At 42.6% G+C, this 26635-nt stretch overlaps 1 protein-coding gene across 1 annotated transcript in view; it reads right to left on the bottom strand.

The window, feature by feature from the left end:
* The window catches only part of sorcs2 (sortilin-related VPS10 domain containing receptor 2), a 1194681-nt gene that overhangs the window by 264159 nt on the left and 903887 nt on the right, over window positions 1-26635 (bottom strand). The window contains exon 6 of the mRNA XM_033609881.2: window positions 23623-23687. Coding sequence (XP_033465772.1) covers window positions 23623-23687 — 65 coding nt within the window. The remainder of the gene's footprint in view (window positions 1-23622; window positions 23688-26635) is intronic.

Below are 26635 nucleotides of genomic sequence, written 5' to 3'. Positions count from 1 at the left end.
TGGGATAAAACAGGAGTTTCACCTCTATGCTTATGTATCTCAAACCATACCAGAATCGTGTTTTTAACAAAGGGATTATGTGTTAATTTCTTTAGTTCTTTTAATTTAGCTGAATATAAATATTAATTGAGTGGTAGAGGGGATGTCATGTTTCTCTCAATACTCATCCAGGTCCATGGTGTTTCCTGTGAAATCCAGCAGGAGGCAGTGGCGAGTTGGGCTGCCCAATAATACCACTGAAGATCTGGGATTTTCAGGCCTCCCCTCTCACAGGGGAGATATAGCAGAGATAAGCTACGTCCAGCCCGCCTGTTGTTCCAAATAAAATTACAAAACATGCTTTTCAGCTTTGAAAAAAGTTAATTGGAGGACCAAGAGGAATGGAACCAAAGAGGCACAAAAATTTTGTAAAAACATTCATTTTAATCATATTGATACATCCTATCATGGAAATTGGTAACGCGGACCATCTATTAATAGATTCAGAAACTGACTCTATGACTGGATTGTAGTTTGCCTCTACTAAATTGTCAATCTTAGGGGTGATTTTTATACCAAGATATGTTAAGCTATCTCTAACTATTTTAAATGGTGTTTGAACTAGGGGATTTACTCTTTCAGAGTGTCTAAGGAAAATTTTTCAGATTTTTCATTAATTTTATAACCGGAAAGTCTACTGAAAGTGTTAATGGTACTGAATAAGTTGGGAATTGACTGTTCTAACTGGGATAGAAAAACTAAAATCTCATCCACAAATAAACCTATTTTGTTATCAATATTATTGATATTAATACCGATAATGTTTTGATTATTTCTAACGGCAATTGCCAGGGGCTCAATTGCAATCACAAATACAAGAGGCAAGAGGGGGCAGCCTTGACATGTGCCTCTTGAAAGATTGAAAGGGTTGGATATGATATCATTTTTTATTACTGATGCAACCGGGTTGCAAACTTTAATCCCCTTAGAAAGATAATTACCAAAGCCAAAACGAGCAAGTACTTTGTGGAGATATCGATGTTCAACTCGATCAAAAGCTTTTTCTGCATCCAACGAAAGTACTGCTGTATCTGGATGTTCATTCTTGGCATAAATAACATTTAGGACCCTGCAGACACAGTGAAAAGCTTGACGTCCCTTAACAAACCCATTTTGGTCCGGATCAGAAAGAAAAGGCAGGTGTCTTTCAAGCCTACACGCAAGTACCTTAGCTATTATTTTAGCATCTGAATTAATTAATGAAATTGGTTGATAGGAACCACATTGTGTTGCTAATTTTCCAGATTTCAGTATCACAATTATAAGTGCATTACGCATGGATGGTGGAAGTTCGCCAGAGCTGAAGCTTTCCACAAACATATCTAATAGTGGGGATAATAGCTTGTTCTTGAAATTTTTAAATCAGCTTTAGCTTCCTCACTATGTATAGGGAGATTTAATTGATCAAAAAATTGGTGAAGAGATTCACTTGTCACACAGTGTTCTGATGTGTATAACTGTTTGTAGTATGATTCAAATAATGTATTAATTGTTTGGGGATTTGATGTTGTATCTCCATCAGCAGTCAAAATTTCTGTGATTTTTCTTTCATTTTGTTGTGTTTTAATGCGCCATGCGAGTAGCTTCCCTGCCTTCTCTCCCTGATCGTAGTAAGTCTGCTTTAGTCTTGTTAATCCTGCTAGGGCTTTATTGGTGGATAGCGTGTTATAATTTGCTTTTAGAATTGCAAGTTTTTGTTGTTTGTCTCTAGTATTAGATACATTCATTTACAGTTCCAGTTCCTTTATATCCTTTTCCAGCTCTAACATCTATAAGTACTGTCTATTTGATTTATTTCTTGTGTATCCCATCATTTGTCCCCTGATATAGGCTTTGAAAGCCTCCCATCTTATCGTAACAGATGTTTCTGTTGTGTTCAACTGAAAATAGTTATCAATATTTTGCCCAACGAATTCTAGAAATTTGGGATTTTGTAAACAATGTGGCTTTAGGCTCTATAGAGTCTTACCTTTGACGGCAGTAGTAGCTGGGTAACTAAGCAGAATTATAGCATGATCAGAAATGAGAATACGCTTGTAAATACAGCTGGTGACATTGGGAATCAGAGACTTGGACGAAAGAAAGTAATCTATACGACTGTAGGTATTGTAGGTAGCAGAATGGCAGGAGTATTCTTTCTTAGTAGGATTTTCCAATCTCCAGATATCAATTAGATTAAGCTCTTGCATAAACTGGTGGATAATTTTTCTGCTTCTTGTATGGGTTGGATCTGTACCACAGGATCGGTCAACTTTTGGATCTAGGGTACAGTTGTAGTCTCCCCCCATTATTATTGCACCTTGTAGGGAGGATATTAATAAAAATATATTATTATAACATTCTGGGTCATCATTATTTGGACCGTATAAATTCACAAAGATTAGGTCTTGGTTTAATAATGATGCTTGCAAGATAATAAATCTACCCACTGGGTCCAAAATTGTCTTTTGTATTTTAAGAGGGACAGATTTATGCACAAACACTGCAATTCCTCTGGCATGTGAAGAGAAAGAACAAGTAATCACTTGACCTGGCCATCTTTTCTTTAAACGATCTGTTTCGCTGGGAAGTAGATGTGTTTCTTGTAGGAAAATAATTTTTGGATGATACTGCTTGAGTCTGTTCATAACTTGTTTAATTTTAACTAATTTCCTGAGGCCTCTAACATTCCAGGAGATTATCTGAAGGTTAAAATTCCTAATCATTTATCAACATCATGATTATGATATAGCCCTGTCACTAACATTTTGCCTTTCCTGTGAGAAAAATGCACCTTACAATTCAACAAAGAAACCAATAATACACTCATAAGAACACAAACTTCTTATCCTTTCCCACCCCCTGTGATCAAGTTCCCCCCCCCCCCCCCCCCCCCCCCACTTAAAGCGACTTGGTTAAGTTCACTGATACCTTAAAAGGAGCAGGAAAGGAGCGTCCTGCTTGAAATATAGATCAATTGCCCCGACCCTGGTGATAATTAAATATGTCACCCATTTCACCATTCAAGTCACATATGTGCACACAGCAAGAACAGGTTTACTTGTGTTCAGGATAAACAATATTTAAACACGAACATTGCTCTTAATTGTCCCTCATAAGGAGTACAGATGTGTTAATCACTGAAACAGTTTTCTTGTATGATACCGGCCGTTAGTTACCCATTTTTCTGCTGGTGAACACCTTGAATGAATGCTTCCACCTCCTCTGGCGAGTGGAAAAAGTGTCGGTTGCCTTTGTGAAAAACCCTCATCTTTGCTGGAAAGATGAGTCCAAAGTCAATGTGTAAATCCCGGAGTTGCTGCTTCATGTCGTTGTATTGTCTGCGTTGTTTCTGCACCTCCGCAGATAGGTCCGGAAAAAGCATGACTTGGTGGTCCCGGTACATGACTTTACCCTTCTGTCGAGCTGCCCTCATTACTCGAACTTTGTCCTGGTAGTTAAGCCAGTGGGCACACTCAATAATGACAGGGCTCGGAAACGTGTCTGGTCCAAAGGTTTCAGGCAGCCAGGTTTGAAGAAATGTGACCGCGTCTCCATCTTCAGCTCTCTCAGGCAAACCAATTAGCTGTAGGTTAATTAACACCGTCGGTGCCTGTTTTCGAGGTCATCAAGTTTAAGTGTGAGCTCTTGAACTTTCTTATGGAGGGACGTTTCTTTGCCGGTTAGCGCTGAAATGTCGTCTTCAGGTTTGCTAATGCGGGACTCTGCCGACGTTAGCCTCTCAGAGAAAGCCCCAATTGCTTCTTTTATCTCTTGGTTAGATGAGACGACTTCACATAACTGTGTTTTAATGTTTGCTCTCAGTGAATGTATGACGACTAAGATGTCAGCTCCTTCAGCTTGATGGCTAGCATTAGCTTCCTCCATATCCCCATCGCCACCCCTCACTATGTGTTCCGAGCTAGCATCGTCGTAGTCGTTGTCGCCTCTCATTGCCGTTTTAGTCTGGTTGTTTTGTTCCTTACGTGGAATTTAGTTCCAACCACAAACAAGAAGTAATTGCCGAGCAAAAGAAGTTAGCTGAGGGTCAATTGGACTTAATGGAGTGCACGCAGGGTCGGAGCTCAAAGCCCTGCTGCTGCTCAGGTAGACGCCATAACCGGAAGTCCTATTGTTCTATAATTAATCCTTCTAAATCATAATTAATGTAAATAGACATCTTATTAATTAATATTTAGGATAGCTTTATAAACTGTTATCAAGTTTCCATTAAGTGCTTATAATGCTCCGATATGCAATAATAACTGTGTTAATTGTGCTATAATTAACGCTTATATAGTCTTATTAATGGTAATAAACATCTTATAAGTGCTCATTAACTGGTTAATTGGTGCTTATTAAGCATTAAGTAACGCTTATTACAGTACCTTAATATAAAGTGTTACCATCAAATGTAACTAGTTTTTGTGTTTGGTGATGACTGAACACATTTTTTTTTTTACTTTTCTCAAGACACTTACCATAGAAAAGGATTCCTGTTAAACATTACAAAGTTCAGTATTGTGTGATATGAGCTCTAAAAACACAGTTTATTATTTGCTATGCTTTGCTTTTATTTTCTATAACTGCATCTAAATTCAATGAAAAAATGAACTGAGGATAACCCTGCAGATTGGAAAGGTTGAGGTGAACCTTGCAGATTGGAAAAGTTTTAATTTGAAAAAAAGAAATATTGATGTTTATGCTACAGCTTTATAACTCCATCAATGTACAGGGAACAAAGGTTTGTACTGTTGTTAAAATTAACAAAACAGCCCAACAATCAAATTTAGACAAATAAAGCAAGCTGAAAATTTGTTTTGGGTTCAACCTAAATGCACCATAAAGGTACCCTGTGGAGTTAGCAACCTACACTGTTTTTCCACCAAAAATAGATAAACCCATTTAAAATATGCAATATACTGCTTTCCAATTACCAGTGGACTAGAGCTGTGTACACAGCTCTGCAGACAGTAGACAAAGATGCCTTTCTGTTTTTAGGGGTCCAAGCCGGCAGGGCCTGGTGTATGCAAGCAGACACGTTTCCCAGGACCAGCGGTGCTGGGAACCCTATTGTAATTGTAAGGATTTTTATTATTTTCCATTTCTATTTTTATTGTTCCGTTGATAAAAATGTCGCTGTGCATGGGAGAGTGGTGCAATTTGGAGGCTTGGTCAAGACCCCTGCACATACCTCAGACACAAAAAATCACACATGTACGCCTATAGGGGGCGCTATAACTAAGGCCAACGCGTTTTGGTCTATAACGATATGTCCCACATTCAAAAGCCTTATGTCCCTGGATTCCTTGAATGGAGCTGCATCACGAGGGCTAGGTCATGCCCATTTCTGTCTATACTGTTTTCTCACCAAAATTGCGAAAACTGCAAAACCCACTTTTTCAAACTCCTCCTAGGGATTTTGTCCAATCTGCATAAAACTTGGCACGTACACTTCTGACATGGACCTGATCTAAAGTTGAGAAAAGAATTTTGCTCGGTCAAAAAATGTGTGAATTATTAACAAACAAATTTTTGTAGCTAGCTATAAAAACGCGATCTGTTCCGTATCTCAGTCAAATTAAATGCTATCAACACTAAATTTGAGATCCATGGTTGGCATGTCACTGTGAGCATGTGAACCGAATTTGGCAAACGTTGGCCATTAGGGGGCGCTACAAATATGGGAAGTTTATATCTCCCTAACGGCTACGCCGATTTTTATGAAATTTGGTGGGTACGATGTAGGGCCATTCCTGAGGCCATATATTGAAGGTGGTCACAACTGGGCAAAGTGGGCGTGGCTTATTACAAGATAAACAACAAACCTTTATTTCAGCTGAACTATTGTACTGTAGGGCTGTCAATCTTTCCCCAAAATCAGATTAGAATTTTTAATGTTTTTTATGTTAAAAATAAATTCGAATTTTTCCTTGGTATAGGCTATAGCCTAGGCCTACCACCGCATTTTTATATTTTTTTTGTTATAATGACGTTATTTTAATATTTTGCATCACATGCAAAAGTGAGCGTCTTCAGCTGCGCAGCTGTGTCGGTAACGACACCACTGCGCTGACAAGTCGGAGACGTGTTGCTCTTCCTCACTTCAAGTCGCTGTCATTAACTTTTAACCTGCAAAGGTGGCAGTGTTGCAACATTGTAGGAATTTATGAAAGCCCTTGTGACCATTTCAATAGTTACACATTAAAACAATATTTATTTGCAATTACTCTATAGAACGACCCCGAAGCATGAGCAAACGGGCTGTGTCACTTCGGATCAAAGAGATGCGCCCTGTCACTGTCAGCGCAGGGCTGACAGGCCTCCGCTGAGAAGAGAGGAGAGGAGAGGAGATGGATTGTAGGTCTGTTTGTAAACAGGGCTTCTCTGACAGTCATTTCCCCAAAAAAACATCTCTTAATGCACAGTAGAGTGCCGTTTTTTTCTTTTGTTTTTTTTTTTTTTTTCAAAATATTCGAACCGTTATAGTTATCGAAATATTGAATACTTTCCAACTTCGAATATGCTTATTTTTACAATAATTATGGCCAGAGCGACGGCGAAGTCGTCCGTGAGGACCCTATTGAAATCGTGCTGTTTATTATTATTATTAGGGCCCAAGTGACGACGAAGTCGTCTGTGAGGACCGTATTGTAATCGCGCTGTTTATTAGGGCCCAAGCAAGTCACAGACCTGCGAGGTCCCTATTGTTTTTCTCCTGATTATTAGGGCCCGAGCGACGAAGAAATCGTCCGTGAGGACCCTATTGTAATTGTGCTGTTTATTATTATTAGAGCCCGAGCGACGACGAAGTCATCCGTGAGGACCCTATTGTAATCGTGCTGTTTATTATTATTAGAGCCCAAGCGACGACGAAGTCGTCTGTGAGGACCCTATTGTAATCGCGTTTATTAGGGCCCAAGCAGGAGACCTGCGAGGTCCCTATTGTTTTTCTCCCGATTATTTATATATGTATTTATATATATATATATATATATATATATATATATATATTTTTTTTTTTTTTTTTTTTTTTTTTTTTTTCCTGCCCATATGATCGCATGTTTTACTGCCTGAACATACCCCAAAACTCACCAAACTTGGATTATAAGTCACACCTGGCGAAAAATTTTATAATTTATTGTCGTCCTGAATTTCCACCACTAGGTGGCGCTATTATTAAGGAAAGTGCGTTTTGGCTCGTAACTCCCATATACTTTGTCGCACATTCAGAAAAATATATCCACGCGTTCAGTGAATTGTGCTGAATCTTGTGGTATAGGCCACGCCCATTTCCGCCTACTGTTTTTTTCCGCAAATTCGCAAAATGTCACAAACCTACTTTTTCGAACTCCTCCCAGGCAATTTCACTGATTGGCATGAAACTACCAACGATCCACCACTAGGTGGCGCTCTGGTGGCCGTCTAATTTAATATTTGGCACTGTGCCAACACCATAACATTCATGGAGATGAAATTGGTCAGGTGGCGCTATTTTCAATGCAAAAGCGTTTTTGGCTAATAACTCCCACATAATATGTCGCACATTGTTAAACCTTCTATTTACGTGTTCTCTGAATTCCGCTGAATTGTGTGGTGTAAGCCACGCCTACTTTCGCGGTAACTTTACATTCGCTAAATCGCGACAAATGAAAAACCTACTTTTTCGAACTCCTCCTAGGCGATTTGACCGATTTGCACCAAACTTTGCATGTAGCATCTGTAAACCCTCCTGACAAAAAGTTATTAAAAGGCCAAATTAAACGGCCAAAATATAAAACAACAAATTCCTGCGCATTGTTTTCAAAACAGACAGTCTTTCATATCTTGACCAAATACAGTCAGATTACCACAACACTTTTGCTAATTGTGTTCCATGGCCAGATGAGGGTTTGTGCAAAATTCGGTGCAAATCGGCCAATAGGTGGTGCTCTGGTGGCAGTCTAATTAGTGTGAATGGAAGTAAATTGGAAAATCTTCAAATCCTCTTCAAAACTCATCGACTTTCAACCTCTTCTTGTCCCTCATACTTTGAGCTAGAGACACCATGTCAACTTTTAAAGAGTCAGAAGACCTTGAATTATTGGGCATGTATTCAGCTTCTACTTTTTGGAAAAATACATACGTGGGTTGGGTGCCTACCTGTATACTGGAAATGTAAGTAAGAGATAACGTTTATTTTTTAATTTATTACAGCTGACAAGACATCTAGGTGCACGCCCCCCAACGGCAGCATGCCCCGATGCGCGTGGACTGCGAGGGCCCGTTCATCGCTGCTTGCAGCTTTAATTATTAGGGCCCGAGCGACGACGAAGTCGTACGCGGAGGACCCTATTGAAATCGCACTGTTTATTATTAGGGGGGCAAGCCTGAGGGGCCGAGGGAACGTGTATGCAAGCAGACGCGTTTCCTAGGACCAGCGGTGCTAGGAACCCTATTGTTTTTGTAAAGATTTTTATTTTTATTCTTCTGTAGGTAAAAGTGGTGCTGCAGGTAAACCGTGCAAGGAAGGGCGGTGCAATTTGGAGGGGTGGTCCAGACCCCTGCACGTACCTCAGACGCAAAAAACTATGTATATCTACCTGCAGGGGGTGCTATAACCTAGGCCAATGCGTGTTTGCCTATAGCTTCCACACCGTATGTCGCACATTCAAAAATCTTGTATCCCCAGCTTCCCTGAATAGAGCTGAATCACTTTGCCATAGGCCACGCCCACTTGCACCTGGAAGTTTTTTTGCAAAATCGCGAAAACTGGAAAACCTACTTTTTTGAACTTCTCCTTGGGATTTTGTCCAATCTGCGTGAAACTTGACATATACACTCTTCTACTGGACCTGATCTAAAGTTATCAAAAGAATTTTATTCGGTCAAACAATGCGCAAATTATTAACAAACAAACTTCTATAGCTAGCTATAAAAATGCAAACTGTTGGATATCTCGGTCAAACTAAATGCTATTAACACCAAATTTGAGATCATTGGTTGGCATAAGACTGTGAGGGCATGAGCCGAATTTGGCGAATTTTGGCAACTAGGGGGCGCTACAAATATGGTGAGTTTATATCTCTTGAACGGCTGCACTGATTTCTACGAAATTCGGTTGGTATGATGTAGGGCCAATTCTGAGGTCATATCTTGAAGGTGGTCATGACTGGTCAATGTGGGCATGGCTTATTACAAGATAAACAACAAACATTAATTTCAGCCAAACTATTATGTTGAGGGCTTTGAAATTTTAAGGGTACATATAGAATAGGACACAGATCTTCCGTACCAAAAATTGCACATGTACTCCACTAGGTGGCGCTATAACGGATGCAAACACGTTTTTGCCTGCAACTTACACATTTTAAATGACACTTTCACAAACATTATATCCATGTGTTCCCTGGATAGAGCTGGGTTTTCTGACACAGGCCCCGCCCACTTCTGCTGCACATTCTCTTTGCTAATTTGTCACATGTCCAAAACCTACTTTTTTGAACTTCTCCTACATTTTAAGTGCCACCTGCCTGAAACTTTGCACATAGAATCTCCAGATGTGTCTGATGAAGTTATCAAAAGAATTTTGGCACTCCAAAAAATGCGCTTGTTACAACCAAACAATCTTTTTTGCTAGCTAAAAAACACACATTGTTTCATATTTCGCTCAAAGTAGATGCTTTCAACATCAAACTTAAGTCACTCGTTCCCGAGGTCATCCAGAGGCTTTGTGCCAAATTTGTCGCAAATCGGTCTATAGGTGGCGCTATAACGGATGCAAAGGCGGTTTTGCCTGTAACTTCCACATTTTAAATGACACATTCATAAACATGCAGTCGCCCAGGGACCCGTCGTCCATCGGGGACAACTTCCATGGGCTCCGCAGGACGCGGGGACCGAGTCGCACAGGGGGGCTTGGCCCCCGTTCATAACTGCTTGCAGTTCTAGTTATTATTAGGGCCCGAGCACCTAGCGGTGCGAGGACCCTATTGAAATGCAAGGATTTTTTATTATTAGGGCCTGAGCACCTAGCGGTGCGAGGTCCCTTTTGAAATGCAAGGATTTATTATTATTATCATTATTATTATTCCTCCAAATGAATTGCCTTTTTGGGAGGCTTAACATACCTGAAAACTCATGAAACTTTGCAGATATATCAGGACTGGTGAAAAATTTGATATTTTAAGGGTCTCGTGTGCGGGTTCCAAAAAATGGCTCAGTAGCGCCCCCAACAAAAGTTTGAGGAAACAGCCCTTGAAGCTAGTTTAACCTACGTGTATGAAACTTGGAAGGCTTATGTAACACTCCAGGACCTACAAAAAAGCCTCTTGGAGGCATGCTGTAAACCCAACAGGAAGTCGGCCATTTTGAATTTACTGTGCAATTTTGGTGCATTTTTGGCCATTTACAGGGGTCCTAAATGAACAAACTAGTCCTACAGATTTCATCCGATCGACTTCAAACCTTGGTATGTCCCAAAAGCTTGAGTTTTCGTCAATGCATGTGACCGTGGGATGGCGTCAAAGTTAGGGGTCTCACCACTAAACAGGAAGTAGTTTATAACTCCAGCATACATGGTCCAATCTTGCCCAAACTTCACAGGATTAATGACAGTCCTGCCCTGAACACATCTACATGTCAATAATTTGAGATAAATATAGCGCACCCTGCTGGCAACAGGAAATGTCATGTTTTAGACTTTAATGTACATCTCCTACAGAACTGACCAGATCCATCTCAAACTTGGTCAAAAAAGTCATAAGAAGTTGATGACGCTTTATTGTGGAAACTGTGAGTTTTCGTCGAAGGGCGTGGCCACGGCCTGGCGGCAAACTTTGATGTTTCGCCGTGATGATAAACGTTTCTGTAACTTGACTCCACGTGGGAATATCTTGCCAAAACTTCACACATATGATGACAGTCCAGCCCTGAACACATCTACAGAGGAATTTTGAATCACAGCCATAGCGCCACCTACTGGCAACAGAAAGTTACTTCATACATTCTTTGATGTCCCTCTTCTAGCAGGTTAATCAGACCCACCTCAAACTTGCTGGTCTAAGTCCTTAGACCTTGATGATACTTAAAAATGAAGCTTTTGAGTTTTCATCAAACGCTGTCACCGTGGCGCCGCCTTGTTCGCCATCAAACACAATGTTGTTTTGAAGGGACAAGGAATGCTTGAAAACTCACCAAACGTGGCATACACATCACAGGTCGCAAGTCCTGTTGTCTGATGTGATTTTTGTGCTTTGATGCACCAAGACAGCGCCCCCTAGAATATTTCAATTAAGCAGCCCCCAAAGCTGGTTTGACCTGCATATATGAATCTTGGTAGTCCCCTGTAACACTCTGTTATGTATAAAAAAGTCTCTTGGAGCCATGCTCCAAACCCAACAGGAAGTCCGCCATTTTGAATTCACTTGTGCCACTTTTGTGCGTTTTTGCCCATTTCCAGGGCTTGTAAATTAACGAACTTGTCCTACAGATTTAATCAGATTGGCTCCAAACTTGGTGTATGTAAGCGTGACTACGTTGTGACCAAAAGTTATCACAGGATTTGCCCATAGTTGAATGGTGCGCCCACTGCCGAGTGTTGAATCTTGAGGTCTCGCCATGAAAAACGAAATTGCTGTAGCTCTGGCATAAATGGTCCGATCTACACCAAACTTCACATGATTCATATTAGTCCCGCCCTGAACACATTTTCATTACGATATTGCCTGATAATCATAGCGCCACCTAGTGTTGAAAGGAAGTACTTCTTATCAGACACCTATCTTTGGATTAACCTGAAATTTCAATGCTGTGGTCTATATTTGATGTACACAAACATGACATATCATTAGTGTCTACGTGTGCTGCAGAAGGTTTAATTTTGATGTCTTGCCATGAAACAGGAAATTGCTATAAATTTGGAGTAAATGGAACGTTGTCCACCAAACTTGACATGATTCATATTTGTCCCACCCTGAACACATTTATATGACAATATTCTGTGATAGTCATAGCGCCACCTAGTGGTGAAAGGAAGTACTTCTTACCAGACACTTATCTTTGGATTAACCTGAAATTTCAGTGCTGTGGTGTGTATTTGATGTACACAAACATGACATATCATTAGTGTCTACACACGCTGCAGAGGGTTTACTTTTGATGTCTCGCCATGAAACAGGAAATTGCTATAAATTTGCAGTAAATGGTCCGTTGTCCACCAAACTTGACATGATTCATATTTGTCCCACCCTGAACACATTTATATGACAATATTCTGTGATAGTCATAGCGCCACCTAGTGGTGAAAGGAAGTACTTCTTACCAGACACTTATCTTTAGATTAACCTGAAATTTCAGTGCTGTGGTGTGTATTTGATGTACACTAACATTACATATCATTAGTGTCTATACGTGCTGCAGAGGATTTAATTTTGAGGTCTCGCCATGAAACAGGAAATTGCTATATTGTTGCCGTAAATGTTCTGATCTCCATCAAACTTCAGATGATTCATATTAGTCTTGCCCTGAAAACATTTATATGACCATATTTCCTGATACTCATAGTGTTAGCTAGTGGTGACAGGAAGTAGGTCTCAAACACTTATCTTTTGATTTATCTGAAAGTTAAATGCTGTGGTGTATATTTGATGTATAAAAACATGATGTATAATTACTGCGCTTTCCAGCTCCCTCTAGTGGAAAGAGGAAGTGATACAAAATGTGAAATATGTCATTCCAGCACTGTATCAGGGATATGCCAAGTCACTCCTGCATGCGATGTCTAACTTTGACAGAAATGAATTGACACGTCAGAAGACGTCCTGCGAGCCCCCCCGAGTTGCGTGAAGGTGCAAGGGCCCGTTCATCGCTGCTTGCAGCTTTAATTATTATTATTCTTTACCCGACTTCGTGCCCCAATTTCGCCTCTTTCCCAAGTTTCAAAATGCTTCTAACTTTCCACATTCATCCGGCTGCATCCGAAATTCGAAATTTTTGGGCGGTTGTACATGGTCGGCGCGAAATGCGGAAATAGCGCCCCCTACAAATTTTCAAAAACCCCTCCCCTTTGGGGTTAGTTTGTCATAGGCAAACGAAATTTGGTAAGCACATGTATCATACCAGGACGCACAAAAAAGTCTCTTGACGTCATGGTAAAATCCCAACAGGAAGTCAGCCATTTTGTTTTGAATTTTTTCATTACGGCGATTTACACAACTTACATTTTAACAAACTCCTCCTAGGGATTTCGTCCGATCGACTTCAAATTGGCTACAGATCATCCTGAGAATATGCTGATCAAAAGTTATTAAAAGCTTTTCTCTATGTCAAGGGGCGTGGCCGCTAGGGCGTGACAAATTTGACTTTTCGTTTTCTTGCCATCGAATTTCGAACGACTATCCTGCCCACATACTTCATCTCAGCAGCTTCAAACTTGCCGAACATGATGATGGGTCCGCCCCGAATGCCCCCATATGTTAATATCCCACCTTACTCATAGCACCCTCCGGTTGTAACAGGAAGTGACCAGCTTTTACTTTAACATGTACTAATGCCACAAACTTGACCGCATCAACGTCATTCCACTTATAATGCATGCAGAACATGTTGGTGAAGCTACCTTATGAATGCTGTGAAGCTACGTCTAATGGTGTCCATGTGGCGGCGTGGCGACAATCGATCCCTCGCCACTAAATATGTTTGGCATTTTGATGGCTTCCACAACCTCATCTCCTCATGAAAATTGATACACAGGTCAAGAATAGTGAGCTCTTACATCTGATAGGGGCGTCGCCCATGGGGGGGGGACAAAATGCCTCTATAGCGCCCCCTTGAAATTTTCAAAAACCCCTCCACATAGGGTTTTTTTTGGAGTTGGAACATGAAAATTGGTACACATGTGTATGTTGTCCAGACGCACATAAAAGTCTCTGGCACCAATGGTCTACTCCAAACAGGAAGTCGGCCATTTTGATTTTGACTTGTCATTTTGGCGTGATTTCCACATGTTGTATTTTAACGAACTAGTCCTAGGGATTTCATCCAATCGACTTCAAATTTTTTTACAGATCATCCAGAGACCATGCTGATGAAAAGTTATTAAAAGCTTTTCTCTATGTCAAGGGGCGTGGCCGCTATGCCGCCTTCCTCGCCACCAAATACGTTTGGCATTTTGATGGCTTCAGCGACCTCATCTCCTCATGAAAATTGATGTACAGGTCAAGAATTGCAAGCTCTTGCATCTGATAGGGGCGTCGCCCATGGGGAGGACAAAATGCCTCTATAGCGCCCCCTTCAATTTTTCAAAAACCCCTTCCCATTGGGGTTTTTTTGGAGTTGGAACATGAAAATTGGCACACATGTGTATGTTGTCCAGATGCACATAAAAGTCTCTGGCACCAATGGTCTACTCCAAACAGGAAGTCAGCCATTTTGATTTTGACTTATCATTTTGGCATGATTTCCACGTTGTATTTTAACGAACTAGTCCTAGGGATTTCATCCAATCGACTTCAATTTTTTTTACAGATCATCCAGAGACCATGCTGATCGAAAATTGTGCTCTCTATGTCTGTAGGTCAAAGGGCGTGGCTGCTATGGCGCTGCCATTTTTGATCCATCGCCATGCATATTCAAGCAGCTCTCTCTCCCACATAATTCATCCAAACTGCTTCAAAACTTATTTACATGATAAGGCAATCTTGCTCATGGCGCCCCCTTGTGGAAACAGGAAATGCCATCTCTTACACTGACAAACACCAAGCTCAAGCTCCTGACCTAATCAACTACATTTTGTGGCCACATGACGATCAAATCGATGAATCTCCATAGTGACACACGTGTCCTGTCATGTTGCAGGCTGCCGCAGCGGCGGTGGCGGTGGCGACTTTTCATTCTTCGCCATGGAACATCAACTTGGTATAAATCCTTCATGCATAATCCGATTTGCTCGAAATTTCACATGTGTGATGAGGGTCCACCCCTGAACGCACCTGGCCACATCTGGTTATGCTCGTAGCGCTACCTGGTGGATGAACGAAACATTGCATTTTTTTGCTCCTGCCAGGTTTTTTCTCCCTTGTCTTTTCGCGCCACAACCCCCACGTGCCTCAGGCCTCCACAGTTGCATCGGGGAGCGAGGGCCCAATCACAGCTGCTTGCAGCTTTAATTATTATTATAATTATTCTTGCGACCATTTTGTTTTGAATTTTTTCGCTACGGCGATTTCCACAACTTAAATTTGAACAAACTCCTCCTACGGATTTCGTCCAATCAACTTCAAATTGTCTACAGATCATCCTAAGAACATGCTGATCAAAAGTTATTAAAAGCTTTTCTCTATGTCAAGGGGCGTGGCCGCTAGGGCATGACAAATTTTGGCAACTTTTCGTTTTCTTGCCATCGAATTTCGAACGGCTTTCCTGCCCACATACTTGATCTCAGCTGCTTCAAACTTGCTGGACATGATGATGGCTCCGCCCCGAACGCCCCAATATGTCAATATCCCACCTTACTCATAGCGCCCCCCGGTGGTAGCAGAAAATGACCAGTTTTTCCTTTAACATGTACTGATGCCACAAACTTGACGGCATCAACTTCATTCCACTTCTCATGCATGCAGAACAAGTTGGTGAAGCTACCTTATGAACGCTGTGAAGCTAAGTCTAATGGTGTCCCTGTGGCAGTGTGGTGACTATCGATCCCTCGCCACTAAATACGTTTGGCATATTGATGGCTTCAGCGACCTCATCTCCTCATGAAAATTGATGCACAGGTCAAGAATGGTGAGCTCTTAAATCTGATAGGGGCATCACCCATGGGGGGACAAAATGCCTCTATAGCGCCCCCTTGAAATTTTCAAAAAACCCTCCCCATAGCGTTTTTTTTTTTGGACTAGAAAGATGAAACGTCATGCCAGGTCAGGTTTAACTTACTCTGAGTTTTCACATAACCGTTTCAGTGATGCGTGCTGCTGGCCCCCCGCGGTGGTGCGGGAGAGCGAGGGCCTGATCACAGCTGCTTGCGGCTTTAATTCGAATTGTTTTCGAATAGCGAAGTTCGTTCTGACAGCCCTATTGTACTGAGAGCTGTGAAATTTATAGAGAACATGTGGAATAGGACACAGACCTACCATACCAAAAATTGTGCAGATACTCCACTAGGTGGCGCTAAAACAGATGCAAACGCGTTTTTTCCTGTAACTTCCACATTTTAAATCACATATCCATAAACTTTATATACCCGTATTCCCTAAATAGAGCTGGATTTGCTGACATAGACCTGCCCACTTCCGCCACACATTTCCTTCGCTAAGTCGCTACACATCCAAAACCTACTTTTTCAAACTCCTCTCTACAGATTTTGTCCAAACTTCATGAAACTTGGCAGGTCAACTCTCAAGATGGACCTGATCTAAAGTTATCAAAAGAATTTTGCCCGGTAAAAAAATGTGCGAATTATTAACGACAAAATAAATTTGCTAGCTAAAATACACATATTGTTGCATATTTTTGTCAGACTAAATTATATCAACATGACACTTAACACACTTGTTCCAGAGGTCGTTCAGAGGCTCGGTGACAAATTTGGCCCAAATTGGCCACTAGTGGACACTGTTAACCCAGAGATATCACGTTTCATAAAAGTTGATCGAATTTGTACAAAAATTGTTGAGCATGATGTGGGGACAGCCCTGAGGCCAGCCACAAAGTTTGGTAATGAGTGGTCAAAGTGGGCATGACTTTTTGCAATAAATACATTCAGCCTTTGGTACATCCACTGCACCTGACACTTGCCCTGAGCCCGTGGGCTCCATGGGGCGTGGAGGCCGAGTTGCGCTGGGAGGCTTGGACCCCGTTCATAACTGCTTGCAGTTCTAGTTTTTTTGTTTGTTTGTTTTTTCATTTATGTTAGACATCAGTGACAGTCTGGTAAACAGGTAAGTAAACAGAAATAAGCAGCATGGAAGCCAGTGAAAATGTTCCTGTATTACTTCTTTTTATATCTGTTACTTATTCAAACTCTCTTTCAAACTGAGTGCTGATTAATTTTGAACTATGTTTGAACGCTGCTTGGATGGAAACTGACAGTATTTTGTGTTGGCCCGAGATGGCGCCACCGATGGCCGCTTCAGGACTTTGCTCTCTTGTACTTCTCCTGGTTTTGTCTGTTTCTTGGTTTTGTAGCTTCCTGCCCCCCTTTCACCAGAGAAGAACTCTTACACATTGGTCGGTCCTGCACTGGAAATTTGTTGCCAGTTTTTAACGACCCAGCAAGTTTTGCAGAGATTTTGGTCGGAGGCGCAGCGGCTCTCCTTGAGATTTGCCGGAGATGGGGCAAGCGCATGGGAGCGTTGGTCTGGCTACAGCAGCGGGGATTACACACTCTGTTCCCGTCTATACACCTGGCGAATGTCCACTCTCCGGCAAATAAGATGGACGAGTTGCTGCTTCTACCTCATAAAAACTCGGACTTAGATCTGCCGCCCTGTGTTTCACTGAAACCTGGCTCAGTAAACACATCCCAGGCAGCGCATTACGACTGCTGGGATTCCGACTTTTCTGAGCGGACCGCACCACAGAGCTCTCGGGGAAAACAAAGGGAGGCGGAACGTGCTTCTACATAAACAAAGGTTGGTGTACAGATGTCACAGTGTTGAAGAAGTCATGCAGCCCTCACTTAAGGTGCTGACACACCAAACCGCGGAGGCTAACTGTCTGTGCTTCCCTCCGGTCATGCTGCGGCTATTCAGGTTAAAGTGGGAAGAAACAGCGGGTCTGGAGTTTTCCTCGTTTGTTCTGGTTGGTGTTTACATCCCACCTCAGGCATGTGAACGGAGGTGTTACAACACTTGGCTGACCAGGTGACAGACGTGGAGAAAAAACAGCCAGACCCCCTGCTCATCATCCTAGGGCATTTTAACCAAGCAAACCTCTCTCATGAACTTCCCAGATATAAACAGCATATAAAATGCCCAACCAGGGACTCCAACACACTGAACCACTGCTATACAGTTTTAAAGGACGCTTATCGCTCTGTCCGCCATGCAGCTTTGGGGCTCTCTGATCACTGTCTGCTCCATCTCATCCCCACCTACAGGCAGAAATTAAAAACTTCTAAGCCTGTAGTAGTTTATGTAGCTGAGGGTGAAGTGGCTGGGATGAGAATCAGCACCTCCAAGTCTGAGGCCATGGTCCTCAGCCGGAAAAGGATGGATTGCCCACTCCAGGTCAGGGGGGAGGCCCTTCCTCAGGTGGAGGAGTTTAAGTAACTCGGGATCTTGTTCACGAGTGAGGGTAGGATGGAGCGGGAGATTGATAGGTGGATTGGGGTGGCGTCAGCAGTGATGCAGGTGCTTAACCGGTCTGTTGTGGTGAAGAGGGAGTTTAGCCAAAAAGCTAAGCTCTCGATTTACCGGTCGATCTATGTTCCAACCCTCACCTATGGTCACGAGCTCTGGGTAGTGACCGAAAGAATGAGATCACGAGTACAAGCGGCCAAAATGAGTTTCCTCCGAAGGGTGGCTGGGCTCAGCCTTAGGGATAGGGTGAGGAGCTCGGACATCCGGGAGGGACTCGGAGTACAGCTGCTGCTCCTCCACATCGAGAGGAGCCAGTTGAGGTGGTTCGGGCATCTGGTAAGGATGCCTTCCGGATGCCTCCCTTGGGAGGTTTTTCAGGCGTGTCCAACCGGTAGGAGACCTCGGGGCCGCCCCAGGACACACTGGAGGGACTACATCACCCGGTTGCCCTGGGTTCCCGCGGAAGAGCTGACGGAAGTGGCTGGGGAGAGGACTGTCTGGGCTTGTTTGCTGAGGATGCTGCCCCCGCGACCCGGACCCGGATAAGCAGAGTCGTCGTCCTCTGCTTATCCGGGTCCGGGTACGAGTACGAGTACAAGTAAGCCTGTAGTAAGGACTGTAAGGAAGTGGACTGAGGAGTCAAAGCTGGAGCTACAGGCCTGCTTTGATAGCACAGATTGGAGTGTTTTTGAAGCAGCAGACCTCAATGAACTAACTGACACTGTGACATCTTACATCAGTTATTGTGATGACGTGTGTGCAGACCAAGACCTTCTGTACATATAACAACAACAAACCCTGGTTCACACCCAAACTCAGGTGGCTGCACCAGGCCAAGGAGGAGGCCCACAGGAGCAAGGATGGGGCCTTGTACAAGCAGGCCAGAAATAAGCTGACAAAAGAGATCAGGGTAGCCAAGAGGGGCTACAGTAAGAAGCTAAAAAACAGCTTCTCAGCCAGGGACTCTGCCTCAGTTTGGAGAGGCCTGCGGGACATTACCAACTACAGAAGACCACCCCCCCCCCCACCCTGTGGAAAATCTCCGATGAGCAGACAACCTGAACAGCTTCTGCATGCTTGAAAAGGCCCTTTTCACACGTTTCAACCACACAAAGGGATTACCTGCACCCCCAGCTCCCCCCTCTCCTCTGACCCCCCACCTGCACTAAAGGTCTGTGAACAGGATGTGTATCGGCTCTTCCAGAGACAGAAGACCAGGAAGGCTCCGGAACCTGACGGTGCTGTCTCCCTCCTGCCTGAGAGTCTGCTCTGACCAGCTGGCCCCTACCTTCACTCTGATCTTCAACCGATCACTGGAGCTGTGAAGTACCCCCCTGCTTCAAACGCTCCACCATCATCCCGGTCCGAAGAAGCCCTCCATCACAGGATTAAATGACTACAGGCCTGTCGCCCTGACATCTCTAATCAGGAAATCCTTTGAAAGACTGCTGTTGCACCACCTAAAGGACATCACAGGCCCGCTGCTGGACCCCCTGCAGTTTGCCTACCGGGCAAATAGGTCGGCGGATGATGCAGTCAACATGGCACTGCACTACATCCTGCACCACCTCGACTCCCAAGGGACTTACGCAAGAATCCTGTTTGTGGACTTCAGCTCGGCTTTCAACACCATCATCCCTGAAATACTCCACAAGAAGCTCATCCAGCTCATGGTGCCTGTCTACACCTGTCAGTGGATTACCAGCTTCTTGACTGACAGGAGGCAGTGTGTGAGGCTGGGGATCATCACATCCAGCTCCCGGTCCATCAGCACTGGTGCCCCCCAGGGGTGTGTACTTTCCCCACTGCTCTTCTCCCTGTACACCAACGACTGCACCTCAGGGGACCCTTCTGTGAAACTCCTGAAATTTGCGGACGACACCACGGTCATCGGTCTAATATGGGACTGTGATGAGTCAGCATACAGACAGGAGGTGTTCCTCTGGTACGATCAGAACCACCGAGAGCTGAACCCGCTCAAGACTGTGGAGATGACAGTGGACTTCAGGAGAAGCCCCCCAACACTGCCCCGCCTCACCATCCTCAACAGCACAGTGTCTACTGTGGACACCTTCAGGTTTCTGGATACCACAATCTCTGGTAATTCTGGTACACTGAGAGCAAGTCTACCAGAGTCAAATTCCAAAGCTCTATGGAGCAGTGTATTTTACGAGGGGATCCTATTTTGTTTGTAACTTGTGCATTTTCACACCCAGTAACACCAACTGACAGTTGCAGACAGTAGAATGCCAATGACTGTTTCAATATGGCAAGAAAGAAGAAGAGTATTAGCTAGTAAACCTAGATGTAAACAATGCAGGTTTCAGTTTTAATTTTTCATTTAACACTTTCATTGGGCTGTGTTGCTGTAAGGACTACTTTCTCTTTTGCTTTGTCTAATTGGCTTCTCATGGTTAGTTTATAATTGTTCAATGATGTGATAGTGTGTGACAACATTGACCAGAGTTGAATTCTGTGTGAAAGTTTCACATATTTACTTTTCATCTGTGAGCAAACCCACCAACTGTGGCAATTAGGGCTGAAACGATTCCTTGAGTAACTCAAGTAACTCGATTATTAAAAATCATCAACACAAAAAGGCTTCGAATCGAGGCTGCATTTCATTCAAACTATATACAAAGCACCGTGTTTCGCACGGATGATTAGCTAGGTGGCAGTAATGAACTAAAAAGTTCCAACCGCCATAAAACAAGAAGAAGAAGAGGAGGAGGAAGCACGGAGGACAACGCAGTGATGTCGACACAACGTAAAGAAGGCAGCGGAGAAAGCAAAATGGAACAAGAGAGAGTAAGCAGTGAAGATGGAAGAGAAGAAACTGTCAGAAAACGGCAAAAACAGTCAAAAGTTTGGGACCATTTCAAGCTCAAACTTAAGGAAAACGCGATGCAGTGTGTGCATTGTAAAGTCGAATTAGCATATCATAATAGCACAACATCGATGCTTCAGCAGCTCAACCACAAGCACCCAGTTCATGCGTCCACTCCCCGGTGTACACCCGACACAAGGTAACGCTAACGTTGGCATAAACAAAAATCAATGTGATTGCTGGTTTAGATGTATGCCTGCGAATAAATACGTTAATTGTGGCTAATGGCTATTTAGCCATGTAAATCAATGGCTAGTGTGTTTACTTAAAATGCTGAAGGTTGCCCTAAACCCACTGACCCTATTCACTGAAATCAAACTTAATTGAATATACACACATAACCTACAGTGATGCATAAAATACCACAGAAACCAAAATATCAGTTGGTGTAAGTAGCAAATGCAGCCTAAAATACACCACAGGAGAAAGTCAAAGCTGTTGTCCACGACAATGGTGCTAATGTTGTTGCAGCAGTGAAGATCTTGACAGACAAGCATGGATGGACATCAGTGCGATGCGCAGGTCACACTCTGAACTTGGTTGTGCAAAGTGCCCTGAAGAACCAGCAAGCTATCTCCAGGTGTGTGGCTGCTGCAAGATGCCTTGTTGAACATTTTAAAAAGAGGGAACTGGCATGCACAAAGTTAAAAGATAAGCAGCAGCAAATGGGCACACCACACCACATGCTGGTGCAAGATTTAAGTACACGCTGGAACAGCACTTATCACATGTTGTCCAGGCTGCTGGAACAAAGATGGCTGGTGACTGCTGCTCTCTCTGACCCATTAGTGACTCAGAGGAAAACACCACCTTGATCTCAAGCCTGAACAGTGGAACTTGATTGAGGAACTGAGCCAGGCCCTTGAGCCATTTGAAGGAGCTACTGTGTTTCTGAGTGGGCAACAGTATGCTACCCTCTCTGCACTTCCACAACTTGTGCAAAGCCTCAAGAAGTCCATATAGAGTTTATCTTTTGAGACTGCACCAGTCAAGTCACTCCAGGCTCATGCGGCGGAGCAGATCACAGCAAGATGGCAGGGAATATCTGTGTTTCAACCTGAATGTCCAAACGAAGTCCTACTTGCTGCTGCTCTGGATCCCAGGTTTCAAAAACTCAAGTTCCTGCCTGCTGATGAAGTATTCAAGGTCCAAAGCACAGTACAAACCATGGCACTTGCTGTCAAAAAGAAAGAGAGGCAGTCCAAGGCAAGTGAAAATGGAGCCTCCAACACAGCCCAAGACAGCCCAGTAACACATTCCATAGGTGCAACATCGTTCCTCAGCAACATACTGGGATCATCAGACTCCAACACCAGTGATGAAGAGGACGAGGAGCAGCAGTTAAATCAAACTGTGCAGTAGGAGGTCGTGATGTATTTTGGAGAACATCCTCTGTCAAAGAAGGAGAATCCACTGTCATGGTGGAAAACAAATGCAGCTCCAACTCTAGCAAAGCTGGCGAAGTCTTTTGTGTGTCATCAGAGCGGCTGTTTTCTGCAGCAGGAAACATTGCTTCGAAGTGCAGGGCAAGCCTCAGTTTGAGCATGCTGATATGCTTACTTTTCTTCATTGCAACCACATGCTCATTTAAATACTTACCCTCTCTCTCACTCGCTCGCTCGCGTGCAAACGCGCACACACACACACACACACACACACACACACACACACACACTCCTGAGTACCAGTACCAGAACTGATGAACTGTGAGATTTATTTTTGTGTGTGTTAATCTAATTCTGTGACATTTCTCAAGTGTATTACAATGCACATCTGAAGTTCTATTTGTTGAAAACTGAAGTATGTTAAAATATGTAGAGCAAGACAATTAAGGAGGTGTATTCATGAATACTAACCTTCATAGCATGTTAGCTTTGTAAAAGTGTGAACTCTTGTTCCAAGTTCCAACCTTATTGTCCACTTGTTTTGCATCTTCAGATGCCACAAAGCCTTTCAAGAGGACAGGCTTATGTTATGCCTGAGTAGTTCTAAAAGTTAAGTTGCACAACCTAAAGGCAATGTTTATGTATTATTTATTATTAATAGGTTATGTCTTATTACCTGTTTTAGTGTTTAAAATTCTATTGAAAATTAATTTATATTTTATTTTATTTTGCATTGCCAAAATGATTTCTTTAAAGCCCAGAATGCGCAATCCCAATAAAAATGTTTTTTAAAAAAGGAAACCAGTTACTTGTTCATTTTAAGAGACCCGTCTTATTTTCTCTTTCATGTATAGTATTGCACTTTAATAAACAAAAAGTATTTCTTATCCGATTACTCCATTCATTGATGGAATAATTGATAGAATACTCGATTACTAAAATAATCGATAGCTGCAGCCCTAGTGGCAATTCAATTAAAATGAATACATTTCACTCTGCTGCTTTGACCAGGCCCAAACAGGATCATGAATACACAGATGGAACATCACTGTACCTCCACTTGTATCTTGCATTTCCATGTGCACCAGATCAGGGTCCACATCCACACCAGATACTGACCTGGATCACAGAGGAGACTTACATTAATCAATGGCATTTCTGACTGAGGACAGTACATTTAATCACTTATCAATCAATTAATTAGACTTGAAACCACATAACACCAACTTTAGATTTTAGACAAGAAAGTACATTCAAAAAACTAAATCTTACATGCAATTGGTCTCATTTTAGCCCAGTATTCTTAGGAATTATGTTCACATCAGAGGATTTTGAACCTCAGGATTTACCTCCAATGCCAACGTTCAGTGCCCTTTATGTAGTGAACATAATCTGAATAAGTAATGGATGTAGCCTCTAGCCCCTTTTACACTGCCAGATTTTCCACTAATGTTGGGCCGTTTTGTCGGCAAGCTGTGAGCATTTAGACACACAGAGCCGGATTGGCGAGTTGATCTGAGGTGCCAAATTTTCCGCCTCGTAAGGTAGACATATTGGCAGAACCCTTTTAGTTTAAACAGACCAAGGTGGCCTTATTCAACAGGAGGAGCGGTTGAAGACTTGTGGGAGGAGCTGTTGATGATGCCGCATGTGCGAGCCACTGGCGGTGGATAAACAGGAAACAGCTGATAGCAGGAATTAGCGAGCAGTTAGTAACAAGAGGGAAACGCAAACCTGACAGACACTGTAAAGATGAGCAACTGGGGAGACAAGGAATTGCGCAGCCTCTTTGCCCTCACAAACGAAGATGAAGGACGGGCCATCTTACGAGAGAATCGCCGGAGGACTGAGCAGCCGCAGCTTCCCTCCAACGTCACTGTTTACGTCACACGCTGAGTTACACGTTTTGTTACTTGCTCACGCCCCCATTGCCCCGAAAAAGGCGCATTTTGTATGTACCAAAGTAGGTAGGCGGCATTTTGCCGTACTCCCCGATTTTGTATTTATACTGCCAATGCTGAAAAAAGACTGATTGGGCTTTCCTGCAAATTTGAACAGTTCCTATCTAAAAAGGGGTTTTGTGACATCGCCTACTGGTTTGTGGACTGCTGTTCTGTAGCCTCAAGTACAGCATTTTGGCCATCGCCATCTTGACAATATTTGGACGAGAGGGTGGAGCTGGGGAGGAATGAGGGGTGGATCTGACTGACAGAATGTAGCGATGCCTCACAGACAGCCTGTCACTCAAGTGGCGCCGCCCTTATATATGCGTAAACTTTTGCCTTAATAAATGTAACAGGTGAGTTATATAACAATTCACAGCCCATACAGTTGTCATGAATGAGACCAAAACTATTTTTTATACTAGGCTGTAAACATGTTAATTTCTGCTACAAAGCTAGGCATTTTCTTATGAAGGTCTATAAGTATATCCTCTGCTTTGGAGCCAGTCTCCAGCCAAGTGACCATTTGAGGACTGCAGTTTTTGCTATTTCTGCATGGGCTTCATTTTTTCAGCCTTAGAGGGTGCTACTTGGTAGTAAAACCAACAGTTAGGGTGGATGACAGGTTGGTAAATGTCATATGGTAGATATTGTAAGAAAAAAAAATTGTAAAAGCTGCATTGACAAAAAAACAACAACAAAACAACAACAACTGGGAGCTTTGCAGGATCATCCAATGTCAACTTGCTTGTCTGGGTATACACTTTCAGTATTTCAATATTTAGTCTTCAGTACTGCTCTGGGTTTTTATATGTTGTCATCTCCTTTACAGGCCCTTGCTCATTATTAACCAAAAATATATCTGTCAAAACAACACTGAATATCTGAAATCAATTTAGAGGGCACTTTTGTAAATGCTGGTTATGTTGAAAATTCAATGAAAAAAAGTAAAAAAAAAAAAAAGACATCAATTTCACCACACTGGCACATTGTTATTTGATAAATGAAAATTTTAAAACTGAATATTAGGCTTAAATGTACAGTGAAGAAATCCTAGGTTGCAGTATACAAGTACACATGTATATCATTTAGTCCACTGTGATTAGACAGGTACCTCAGTAAATATGCACAGCTCAGCTCTCCTTGTAAAGAGCACTCAGATGTACTCAGTCTTGCCTAATATGCTTAAATTTCTCCAGAACTGTAATCCCGCTTTTCCTCCTTCAAAGCCCACTGACATACACTACCATACACTCGCTCTGTGTGCCCCTCATTTTATGTGATTACAAGGGCACAGGGCAGCCTGTGACAGTCCCCAGCCCAGTAAAGATAGAGTGGAGATTTAAAACCTTGTTACTTTGCCTATAAAGAGACATTATGTGCAATTAGCCGATCGTGGGGGGGGGGGGGACAAAGGAGACAAGATGGATTATAGGAAGTGCTACAGGAACATGGTTCAATGTTAAGTGATCTGTATGACCAGATTACCTACAGCTTTATTAAAATCATTATGAACATTATGAAAATAATACTGACGCGACAAGGATCAGTTAAATGAACGTGATATTAAAAATATAAAGGAATCAGTTTAGTATTGTTGTTAACACTCTGGCAACCTGTAACTTCTATTCCTACCACAGTGACCTGACATTGGCTATGGTTACATGATGACTTCTCATTCAGAATGAAATAAATCCGAATGAAATCATTCGGAATTAAAGTTTTTCCAGGTAGTTTACATGGGAAATATTCATTTGGAATGAGGGTTTACACGGGAGATCAGTTTAATCACCTTTATTCGGGTCTGTGCATGGTGCACAGACATGGGGCAGGGCAGGTTTCTGATTGGATAGGGGGCGGGGCGGATGTTACGTGTATAAAAGCCCTGCATAACGACGTTACTTTAGTATAAGAATGTAAGTACAATGAGGAAAATGTATTGACATATTAAAGGTAAAAGTACTTATGCATAAAATAAGAATAATTAAAATAATGAAAGGAAAAGCAGCAAGTCCTCATATTTGAGAAGCTGGAACCATTAAATGTTTTTGCATGAAAATGACTTAAAGGATTACCAGAACAGCTGCCAATTAATTTTCTCATAAAATCAAAAATTGTTTAAGC

The sequence above is a fragment of the Epinephelus lanceolatus genome, chromosome 22 (assembly GCF_041903045.1).
Source record: "Epinephelus lanceolatus isolate andai-2023 chromosome 22, ASM4190304v1, whole genome shotgun sequence".
Taxonomy (NCBI): domain Eukaryota; kingdom Metazoa; phylum Chordata; class Actinopteri; order Perciformes; family Serranidae; genus Epinephelus; species Epinephelus lanceolatus.
This window is presented reverse-complemented; position numbering and strand designations above follow the sequence as displayed.